This window comes from Anabrus simplex, chromosome 4 (genome assembly GCF_040414725.1).
Source record: "Anabrus simplex isolate iqAnaSimp1 chromosome 4, ASM4041472v1, whole genome shotgun sequence".
NCBI classification, from domain to species: Eukaryota; Metazoa; Arthropoda; class Insecta; order Orthoptera; family Tettigoniidae; genus Anabrus; species Anabrus simplex.
Window position 1 is genome coordinate 130,374,259 of NC_090268.1, and position 12,737 is coordinate 130,386,995.

The 12,737-nt window shown below is 37.8% G+C and overlaps 1 protein-coding gene across 1 annotated transcript in view; it reads right to left on the reverse strand.

The window, feature by feature from the left end:
* Window positions 1-969: 969 nt before the first annotated feature.
* Window positions 970-12,737, reverse strand: part of Dhit (Double hit) — a 1,255,395-nt gene continuing 1,243,627 nt past the window's right edge. The window contains exon 8 of the mRNA XM_067145213.2: window positions 970-4,878. Within this exon, the coding sequence (XP_067001314.1) occupies window positions 4,633-4,878 (246 nt within the window). The 3' untranslated portion in view covers window positions 970-4,632. The remainder of the gene's footprint in view (window positions 4,879-12,737) is intronic.

Genomic DNA, 12,737 nt, shown 5'->3' on the forward strand with positions numbered 1-12,737 from the left:
TGACGTCTTGATGATAGTGAGCTGGGGCTCCATCTTGTTGCAGATAAAACATCTCATCCCCATACAGCTCTCAGATTGCAAGTAAAATTGATTTCTCATAGAGCTTATAAAAATAAATCACACCGGTAACTGTTCCTTCAAAGAAGAACGGTCCACTCAACCCCCGAGAAGACTGCCCACACCACGCATTAATCCTCAGTAAATTGATGTGTTGGTGGCTGTGTTTGAAATTCCTTTTTTCCACTTTCCATTGTTGCTGTACTGCAGAAATATTTTCAAATTTGAAGTACCACTTAAAAATCACCTTCCTTTCTTTGAATGATATAGCTTTGCTTCTGACATTTAAGCTATCTGTTTGCCAAATTTCAGACTAGTATCTTTTTTTTTTTTTGGACAATCTGCTTTATGTCACAGTGACACAGATAGATCTTATGCAACAATGTTAGAAGAAAGGACTAGGAGTGGGAAGGAAACAGCTGTGGTCTTAATTAAGGTACAGCCTGGTGTGAAAATGGAAAACAACGGAAGACCATCTTCAGGGCTGCCGACAGTGCGATTTGAATCCACTATCTCCCAGATGCAAGCTGATAGCTACGTGCCCGAAACCACATAGCCACTTACTCGGTATATTACAAAATTATTGATGAACAAACAATGTATTACATTGTATTGGAATCCCTGTGTTTGAAGCTACCTGCCCATCATCAGTTGTTTGTATTAGTTGACTTGATTGGAGAGTGAGCCATTATAATTATATGCTTCATTATATGAGAATTCAGAATGTTGGTTTCCATGACATCCAAATTTCATAATTACAAAGGCAGAAACATGTACCGATTTCAGATTCGTAACAACAGTTTAGAATTTTTCAAGCACCAAGTGGAAGAAGATAATTGGAGACTTTTATAGAGAATTCACTCATGAACATTTTGCTTCAGAAAAGGTATAAATAAACAAAGACTTCTGGTATGGATTTCCATGATAGGATTTATTTTATTTTAAAAAAGGTGGAAGAATGAAAGATGGTTATGCTTCTAATGCTCTATTTTAAAACACAATCAACAACTTAAAATATGCAGTCATGAACAAGAATTTCAACATCAAACATTTAAAGTAAATTATATTTTCACTCTAGAACAGAACCACTGAGACAAAAATATTATTTGTTCTTCCTCCCTTGATTAATATCCTTTTCAAAGCTTCTCATGTTTACCACTTAAACTTGGTATACTTCGTGTGTTACTACAGTTATCTTTAGTGAAAAAAAAAAAGTTGGTGTTCTTAATGCCTGTTCTAACAATATTCGCCACAATGGGAAGAAATTAATGCAATAGTAATGACTGAATGGGATTTATTCACATGATTCGGGAATACTCATAATAGTGTAACATGAAGATGGTTCTGGTAATGGTATGATGGAATAAATAACTTAAAAGTGTTGCAGCACCGTACACACTTATTTTTGAACACATAAACAAACACAAAACTTGACACTTTAGTTTTTATCTTGTTAACAGCAGATTGCATGCTAAATGCTTCTTTATATGATCACACTCAATCACTCTTCTTCTGTTCACAATTTGTCCATTTAACATAGTTTACAGACAAAATGCTTGTGATTAGTAGTCTTGATGTCTTCCCTCAATTTTTTTTAATTTAACTAAGTACATATATTTATATATTTACTGCACTGCTTGTTTGTGTATACAAATAATATTTACATATACATAGATAATTTTCGAGTTACTATCGTTTCTATATCAACAAGGAGTTTTAATAAAAATGTGCACCATCCATCTAATTATTATTATTATAATTATTATTGGTCTTTGCAAGGAGAGTTTGGTCAATATGTTATTAATAGGTAATAAATATCAATGTTTTAAATATGCAGAGGGAATGATGACTGGCTTATAAAACATGGGAATACACCTAAAAGGCTAGCTGAGTTGAACTTCATTTTGTGTTACAAGGAAAGGTGCAGAGACGAACAGGAGGAGGTTTTTAAAATCTAATTTTACAAATATGCTACAACCACCATCAGCAATCAGCATAAGACCTCATCCAAATCTACCATAACAGTAGTTGAATGACGACACACTAAAAATAAATTGCAACTGATATTTTATTTGAATTTAACCTATTTTTCACTTTACTCTTAATCAATCTGATCAAACATACAGCTCAGTTTTTTATATCCATTTAATGAAGCAATAAGAATGAACCTGTCATATTATTGTTTTGTTTTTCTTGCATACAGATTCATGGTTATCTTAATTTATTTACAGGTTTAACAGGACAAAGTTTCATTTTTATGTAAAATGTAACAAAAACATATAATAAGGAAAGTTTTGTTAAAGTAATATGTATATAAATTATATATAAAGTGGACAACAAAACTAGGAACATGATTACATTGACTAGCCTTTATTACATCAATGAGTGTGTTGGACTAGATTATAAACACTAAAATAAATATATAGGAAAAGGGAAACAGAGAAAGGGACTAGTATGACTACTAATAAAATTTAATAACATAATTTAAAACAATGTTGAAATACAACGCTCTTTCTCTCTCTTTCACTTCCCCCTATGTTTGAACTTCCTTTGTTTATAAAATAATGTAGGTTGTTATATCAACATTGTATTAAATATATATCCAACATCATCAATTATTAATAAATATACATGGTAATCTATCAGGTTTCGTTGCATCTTTCGATTCCCACTGTAATGCTACGTAGAAACATAGGGAACTGTCCCATGGTCTTTATCAGGGCTCCAAAAATCTGCAATCATTCACCCAATAGTTTGTGCGTTTCTCTCTACAAACAAAATGAACATGGTGATAAAATTAAATATCTACAGGTTATAAGACAAACTGTAGATATGACATGATTTTTAAAAATATTTTACATTCTTATACCAGTACTGCACTCTGAGAATTGATCAAAATGGTTCTAGAAAATGTCCTTTAAGTAGTGTATGAAATATAAGATATAAAATATTAGTGACTGGTACATTTTACCTGATTATAACAACACAATATTCACTAAAATCTTCCCTAAAATAGAGTTGTAGTTCTCTTGCCGAGCAGCAGAGGAAGAACATATTCAGAGAGCTTGGTTTCTTTCATGTCAAGAGTAAGCTTTTAAGCAATTGTTTCATTATTGTAATGAACAGAATATTGTTATACTTTTAGAAACCAATAGAATAATAATTTGTAGTGAATGTAGTCTTCTTTACTGGCCATGACAGACTTTAATGTCCTTTTCTCATCTCAGGGCTGGGTGGGTGTTCAATCACTTGAATCAGACAACTTTCTCATTCAGATCTGAGCACAGGTAAAGTGATATCATTTCTCATCTCTTGAGTTACAGTTTAAGATTTTGGAACCAGAGATGAAAAAATGCAACCCTCTATGTAGACCATGGAGGAGGAAGGAATTAGACACCCTTTCCTCATGTAAACTCCTAACATTGAATACCGGTACCTCCTAGGTGTGTCCATGCCTCTACTGGCAAAGTAGGGTCTCCCACTAATTTTGTTAATGTCTAGTAATGGTTACATCACTTATGATCATGTTGGAGGTGTTGATAATGTTTGTACCAATTTCTGCTTATCCTTGTCAACAATTATTCCCACTTGTTACATAGCTGGTCTTAACAATTGAAGGAAGAGACAATGTTAAAGTCTGTAATAGACTGTAAAACAAACCTTTTAAAAATGCATTTCCAATGGGACAGACTTAAACAGACTAGCAGTGGCAATAATAATAATAATAATAATGTAGGCATTTTACTTAGTAACTTTTGTGCTCTCATAGCAAGATATTCAAGTTTTAGCAGGTGTTTGGCTTATAATGAGAAAGTTTAAACATTAGATCTTAGAGCACACAGGAAATTTTCATGTTTTCTTATGTGGGTTAGGCCTAACATTAAAAAAAAAATCTCTTCTGAGTCATACAACTACAACGTGAAAATATTTGGTCAAAAATTCTACCACTGCTGTTTCTAACTATCCTCTAGGGAAAAAAATCACATTTTCGTTTGTAAATTTTAACTGAAAATTAATACAGCACTTATTTTTATTTATAAATATGTTTAGAAGAGAAGTATGGGAAGGGCCAGACGAGGTATTCTGCAGTCAACTAGGCCGTATATGTATAATTAGTGCTATCGTAGGCAGAGCTGGAATAGTAGGGGTACTACTTCAGAGTTATAATGGCACTATTAACACAGGTTCATTTTCATTAATCACCAATGCAGTCTCTGACCATTAAAATAGAAGTTTTTTTTAAATAGGCCCAGAGCTCAAGCTAATTTGTAATAATTTGTTCTCTTTCTGGCATGATTCTATGGATTGTCACAAGTATAAATGATGAACATGATGGGTACTTTTTGAAAGATGTGATTCACTGTTCTTTGTAACCCCCATAGGGATTTATTGTTCTCGTATTTGTAAATTTTTTAGCATACAGTCTCAACACTTGAATTGTCCAGTCGCGAACAACACATGATTCACTTGTGAATAACATTTGCCGGTAGTCTTTTCAACAGTCAACCGCATCCGGCATTATATTTTAAGTTATAAAAAACAAACTATTCGTAAGCTAATATGAACGATGGTGCATTACGCATTGCTTTCTTTGCGGCCGCTCTGTTGCCCTGCCGTAGGGGTCCCTGATGTGCTGCCGCCACCATTACCGTTTGTCGTCAGCTGCGCCAGTTTCTTGAACTGTGTGGAGTTGACGAAACGTGGATAGGAATCACGATGCATTAGTGTGTAGATTTGCAGCTGGGCTTCATCGAACGTATGTGGAGTGGGGTCCACCATATTGCGATTGACTATTTCACGTACTCTCGAATCCAGGCTCACCTGAAAATAAAAGGAGTAATGCTTTAAGTGTTAAAACTTTCAAGTGAAGACAAAATACAGTCAAACTGGAGTGACATTACAATGGTGTGACCCAAGGTACAGTCCTCGGACCACTTTTGTACATGAAATATACTAATGATCTCGCATTCATTGTCTGTATCAAACTGATGCTGTACTAAGCTGATAACAAGGGTATAATCCTCCAAAATATTATGTTTATATGTCAGCCAAAGTCTTTAATGGAATTATTATATTAACTTAATTACTGAAATATTGAACATAGCTTGTTTTAACATGTTATGCATAGCAAATTAACAAGCATTGAAACAAGAGAAATAGTTTGTTACAATTACTTTCAGTCATTTCTTACATATGGGATAATAATTTGAGGATAATTCATCACAAATAACTTATCAAAATTCAGAAAATTAATTATATGTAATAGCTTTTTCAGAATTTCAAGATTTATGTTTGACAAACCCAGCAACAAAACTGTTGTAGTTTAAATAGTCTACAATACAGGCTTACTCATTGATGGAATAATGCTTTCTCCAAACATAATTTCTTACAGTTCTTCTAAATGTTTCCTTGTGTTTTAAAATTCTCTTATTCTCTTTGGTAGTTTGCTGTAGATTGTGATACTCATTAATAAGGACTTTTCTCTAAGTTATGGGAATTTTAAATCTTTGTCTATTTTTAGTATTGCATTACTGTATAATTATGATTTACTTACATGCAGTGCTTAATTCCAGCCAGAACAGTGTTTTGGCACCTCCCAGGGATAATTTTTTTGCACAGTATTTTTAATTTACTGGAACATAGTCCACACTGAAGGTTTAAAATAGTACCCTCCACTTGTATTAAATCGTAACTTAAATATAATTAAATATAATTTGCCGTCGCACCAGCACTGATGAATGTGACAACAGGTGAACAGTGTGATGCAACCCCTTGTGAGTGGGGGATGCAGATGAGGAATTCACCCATGGTATCCCCTGCCTTTTGTAAGAGGCAACTAAAAGGAGCCCCAGGGGCTCTCAACTTTGAAGCATGGGTTGGTGACCACTGCGCCCTTAGCCGAGTCCTGGCATTGCTTCCACTTACTTGTGCCAGGTTCCTCATTTTCATGTATCCAATCTCCCTTGGTCAACTCTTGTTCTTTCTGAGCCAGCGATATTAGAGCATGCGAGGCCTAGAGAGTCTTTCATTTTCACAAACTTCATGGCCCTTGTCTTTCTTTGTCTGGTACTTCATTTTTTGAAGTATCAGAGCCCTTCTTTTTCCTTCTCTCTCTCTCTCTCTACACCCCCCTGTGGGTGGGGAACGCAGACGAATACTAGGCCCTCGGTATCCCCTGCCTGTCGTGAGAGGTGACTGAAAGGGGCGACCAAGAGATGATGACATTAAAACTATGAGACCACTTGTGATTTGTACCATTACATGTGGAACACCATGGGTCGACATTACTTGTGACTAGTACCACCTTGCGAGGAAAACCATGGGTCTACGTTACATAAGAACAGTATCATTATGTGAGGAACACTACTGGTCTGGGCATTGCTTGTGATAAGTGTCATCGTATGCATTCCATTGGTCGGTTCCACTGTATTACGTATGAGTAGTACCATTTTTGAGAAACACCATGTGTCTGTGTTATCTGTGATTATTACCACTATGTGAGAAACACCACGACTTTGGTTGGCACCCGTGCTAAGTACCACTATGTGAGGAAAACCATGGGTCTTTATTGCCTCAGAGTAGTACCATTATGTGAGGATCACCATGGGTTTGTGTTGCCTGTGGGCATCACCGTAATGTGTGATTCACCGTGGGTCTACATTGCTTATGATTAGTAGGCTACCACTATGTAAGCAACACCTTGAGTATACGTGGCCTGTGATTAGTTGATATAGATGTTGATTCCCATAGGAAATCTGAAATATTTGTCCCAAATGAGTGAATTTATAATACCAATATAAATGGTCCGTTATTGGACATTATAAATTTTCCAGCTAATTCATTCCTGGTTGCCAGCGTTTTGCCCACGTGTGCTAGGTTGGGCTCATCAGTTGGTACCTAGCACACCTACCAAGATGCATAGCTAGTGCATACTGTGGAGGCGACAGCATAGGCTACTTGAAGACACCGACAGTTCTTTTTTCTTTTGCACTATGAGAGACTTTGTCTCACTACCAAAAATTGACGCCTGCTTGGCCATCAGATGATATAGATGTTGATTCCCATAGGGAATCTGAAATATTTGTCCCGAATGAGTAAATTTATAATACCAATATAAATGGTCCGTTATTGGACATTATAAATTTTCCAGGCATCAATTTTGTTCCTTTTTCTATGCATTGCCAACGGCCGTAGCCGTGTTGAAACACCAGATCCCGTGAGATCTCCGAAGTTAAGCAACATTGGGCGTGGTCAGGAGTTGGATGGGTTGACACGCGCTGTTGGTGGGGGGGGGGGGGTAAGGGAATGGAGGAGCGGAAAGGAACTGGCCACCCTACCGCACGTAAACTCCGGCTCAGGAACACCTCTGCGGAGGTTCGGACCTGCCTTCGGGCAGAATAACTTACCTTTCTATGCATAACACGTTAAAACAAGCTATGCCGTTATTTAGTATTTTAGTAATTGGGTTAATATGATCATTGATGCTTTCATGGCCCAGATTTGCTTTTTATCGTATGTCTAATCTCTTTCACGTGGCAAAAATCTAAAATTTATCGTATCTACCTCTTCTGCGGTATACTGTACCGTACATTCGAGACACTGACCGCGAAAGCAAGTCATAGATTGTAGTTTCACGAAATGGTTTATAACTTGATCAAAGCCATGGGCAGTAGCGGCGATTGGGAATTAAAATTTCAGGGGCAAAAAATATAGACAACAAACAGTACCCGGGTTTGTGGGATATAGCGGACCGGGGGGGGGGAGGGGGGGATCAAAACTAAAAAAGAAAAACTACAAAAGGGTAAAGTTTTTGATGTCCTCTGAGCGAATTTCGACAGAGAGATAAAGGTTGACAGTTTACCAATGTAAGTGCGGTAATAATAGGCTAGTTCTTTTTTGTTTTGAGATTTTGATTCAATACTACCGGTATACAACTTTCATCAAAGGAACAATATTGCACACGTATTACAAGTAAAAAGTACGGTGTGATATAGAATTAAAATCATTTTCTACTTGATTACACACTAAGAAACTAGCAGACACTAAAGAGACTGCCATACCGACGAATGTGTGCGGCAAGCGGGTGAATTATACCACAGCGTCCATGAATTTGGCAAAAAAAAAAAAACTGCTACTCTTCCTCACAGCGCATGCAAAGTATTCACTACTTGCTGTGGCACTGTACAGATCGGTTAAGCCGGGACGAACGATATTTTGTGCGTATTTCCGCTAATAATTGTGTTTAATAATTAAAGAAAGTACCTAAAGGAAAGAATTAGCTGATAAGACAACAGAGCTTGTACAAATTGCTGCTTTTAATAATTCCTAGTTTCAGCCGGCCAAAATGAAATAAAAATGTAATATTTTCTCCAGAAAGTGGGGGGAGGGGGCGGGGGCGACTACCGCTCGTCGCCCCCCTTAATCGCCGCTCTGGCTTGGAGAGGAGCCAGTAACTACCTACGCCTTGCTAAGCCATTCGGCTATAACGCCTCTCCGGCTACGAAAGCCTAAGCTGTTTTTGTTGCATGAAGCATTATTTTCCGTATCCCGTATCTACGGTAAGTTATAACGAAGATATTTACTATTTCGAAAGTGCTTTCTCCTATGCACTTCTTAACTCTAAATGAGAGATGATGTTTTTTGAATTTTCTAGTTATAAATTATGTAGATGGTGAGCCCGGAAGGTCGCACTGAGTGCAGGGTTGGTGAAGGTGAGATATGGACAAAGTGTGCAGAACCGAGGATCCGCTGTTTTAGATCATTTAGTTTTAATTGTTGTTGTGTACTCATCGTGATCTGGTACTTTCTCAGTCTCAGAGGACAGTCCTTCACAAGGTGTTCCACAGTCACAAGCTGGAGAGTTGCGAAGGCTCCCCTTTTGGCTTTATGCCGCGTGAACGGAGACGACACAGCTAAAATTTTCAAGTTTCGCGAAGGTTTTGTTGCCTGGCAACGCACATCTAGTGGTCAACGATTTGTCAAGCAAGAAGACTCACAATACGGGCATGGTTAATGACCGTTTAGAAAATGCCTTGGAGGAAATAGGCTATCCAATTAGTATTGTAGGTACCGGTACTGTGTATGTCTCAACAAACCAGACTTTCACTACCGGTACTTCTATATAGCGGTGTTGAAAGTTTCCGAAATTAAACGAGCTTAAGATACGAACAAGTCTGTATGTGAATGAAGGTGACCCGTACGAAGTTTCAAATGTATTCAGACCGCTTTTACTTCTCATCCTGGTTTACAGTCCCCTAAGGAAGAGCTTGGGTTGGTGATCATAGGACCCTCACTGGAGTCTGGGGTTGCTTCTACTAACTTGTACCTGGCCTCTCACTTTTGACATAAATATGTCATGGCTGGGGGTCATCTGAAAATTTGCGTTACGGAAGTTAAGTGTGACGGAAGTGTACCGATAACCCTAGCAACCGTTCAGGCTAGATGGATCAAGACCGACTCCAAAAAATTAATTAGAAACTTATGACAGACACTTAAATCAGACGAAGAACGTGTAGAAGTATTATCCGCAAGGAAACTTATTGTCGAGTGGTCTATATTAGAGGAAAACAGTAGCGTCTCCAGACATAAGAGGAAGACGTCTTGAAAAACAAAAGAAGGACGCGAAGCGAAACATGACAGACACAGCAAGGAATAATAAAGCTTCATTCTGCGGTGCCTGGCCAAGACCGACTCCAATCCTCAGACCGTAATATAAGAAAAACATGGCGGCCGAAGTAGCCGAATTACTGGTATTGGCTAACACGAAAATATCACGTGCATTTCATATAAACGGCGGTAATTTAATATGATAAATGTAACATCGTAAGGAAATTCGCTTTTACACGTATGAAAACGCTTCGCCAACAAGTACGCACCACATATAATCAACTAGAAACACATATATTCCACTAGAAAAGAGACCAACAAGCTGATTATTTAGACATTTCAATTCGTCAAATAACGTTTTCTCTTAGATTTCACTTCGCTGGATAGATGAAAATACATCATAAAACTGTTAAAATGATATTTCTAGCATCTTTTTGAATATTTCAAAATAAATTAAGGTGCAAAATTCCTCGATTTATTCGCTCTCATGAGAACTATGAAACACAAACATAACTTGTTGTCTTAGTTTTGAAATGGTAGATAATTTCTTAAATTCACCACCCAATGAATGGGAAGTACACCCGAAATCATAATGTTATTCGTTTTACGTCCTACTAACTACATTTTTTACGGGTTTCGGAAACGTCGAAATGCCGAAATTTAGTCCTGCAATAATTTCTTAACGTGCCAGTAAATCTACCGACACGAGGCTGACGTATTTGAGCACCATCAAATACCGCCGGACTGAGTCAGGATCGAATCCAGTAACTTGGGATCAGAAGGCCAGCGCCTTAACCGCCTGAGTCACTCAGATTATTGCTAGTTTTTTGCTAATTGCTTTACGTCGCACCGACACAGATAGGTCTTATGGCGACGATGGGGCAGGAAAGGTCTAGGAGTGGGAAGGAAGCGGCCGTGGCCTTAATTAAGGTACAGCTCTAGCATTTGCCTGGTGTGAAAATGGGAAACCACGGAAAGCCATGTTCAGGGCTGCCGACAGTGGGGTTCGAACCTACTATCTTCCGAATACTGGACACTGGCCGCACTTAAGCGACTGCAGCTTTCGAGCTCGGTGTCACTCAGATCAAGTACACCCGAAATGATTATGTTAACATGATGTTAATATAGTGTTGACATATGGCATAACAGCAATGATAGTAACCTTAGTAATGAAACTTTCAGACACTAAAGATATAGCCTAATAAGTTTTTACCCATTAAATAACATAAGTGAAAAAACTCTATTGACTAAACATTGATATTTAACCACATGCACGAGCTTCAGTTCGGTACAGTCTGCTTGATAAGAGATAGCCATAGCATGAATCGGAAGGTGTTGGTAGTGTAAAACCCTACGTTACAAACCCAGTTAATCCCTCTAAGTCACTATTTCTTTTGTGTAACAGTATACAGATTGCTCCATCTGTCACACTTATAAGTTTTGTTATACTCCAAGATCCAGCCAAACATTTCCGCAGGCAAAGCATAGGTCATTGTAAAATACACTTGCATCTAAATCACTCGCCACTTTGAAGCACATAGACACTGACGGAATAACACAATATCAATTATATTCTATCTAAGTTAATATTTTTCAAGGAACACGAATAGTTTGGAAGTAGAGAACTAGATTTCCTAACCTCATACTTATTCTCAAAATGATGTATGCACGCTACGGTTTTGCCATGGATTTCAAAATAATCACGATGTATATTCCTAATCGATTTCTCTTCTAATGTTCTATTTCGTAGGAAACTTAAGAATAGTTGTACGAGAGGCATTGCCATAGTTAGATTAAAAACTGGTTCACCTAGTGCACTCATGTTTTTTAATGAGTAAAAATACGATCAAAACAAGCACATTCTCACATTACTGCGTATAATTACAGATCCTATGTACCTACCGACTCATATAAATACACTCGCACACTTATATCCTACAAAGAAACCAACATTTATCGTCAAATTTAATAAAATTACACTGACTACATACGATAACAACAAACCAAAACAAACCCACGTTTCCAACAATATTTCGGCTACTCGATTCGCCATCTTTGAAGGTTCGAGAGTAGCATTAAGGTCTGAGGATTGGAGTCGGTCTTGGCCTGGCTGTGACCGAGAAGTTAGAGACGATCAAATATCGATTCAGTGTGACGGCGTGTGCAACAGATGGCACCACAAGGACTGTGCGGATTGACAACGGGAGAATTTGAGATTTTAAAACGGAAAAATTGCTAACTCATTTGGCTATGTGAGAAATGTAAACTATTACGCACCTCGCTGCAGAAAAGGGAAACTAACGAAGAAATAAAAGAAGCTATCTCAGAAAATAAGTCGTGTGAGGGGCTGAAGGAAAAGATCGACGAGATGGGTAACATGCTCATGACAAAAATGACACTCGTCTAGAAGCACAACTCAAACAAGTGGACTATTTCGAAAGCAACAGGAAACAACTAAACTATGCCAGAGCAGTCTCTCCAACTTCAACAACAAGCGAAGACATAACGAGCACACATCCAACAGTCATTCAGAACCCAATACAAATTAAGGAATATGAAAGAACTGAAACACTTGGGAACCCAATACAAATTAAGGCATCTGAAAGAACTGAAATACCTGAAGACAAACACCAAAGAGAAGAGATGGACCAGTCGTCAGAGGGACCAGAACCGACGAGGACTTCAATTTAAAATCAGGACAAGCATGGCTATATGTAGGAAGCATTCATTCACCACAGCGCGGAAGAAGAAACTCTCGTAAACTTTATGAGGAAACATGGGATAACTAGCAACACTCACTGTGAAATGCTGGAAACAAAAGGGATAAATACGTCGTTTAAACTTGGCCTCTACTTGGGAGAACTCGACAAAGTAAAATCACCAACTTTCTGGCCAAAAGGAGTAATAGAAGTTCCAATTTTCGTCGAGAAAGGCGAGTTGGGGTCGAACTTTGACGTGTCGATCAGTGCAGAAGATGAACCAGCAAAGGCTAAGAACACGAGTCTACTTGAAATAAACGTCATGCTATGGAACATAGAAGGCTTACCAAAACTAATGGAAACAACATCTGATGA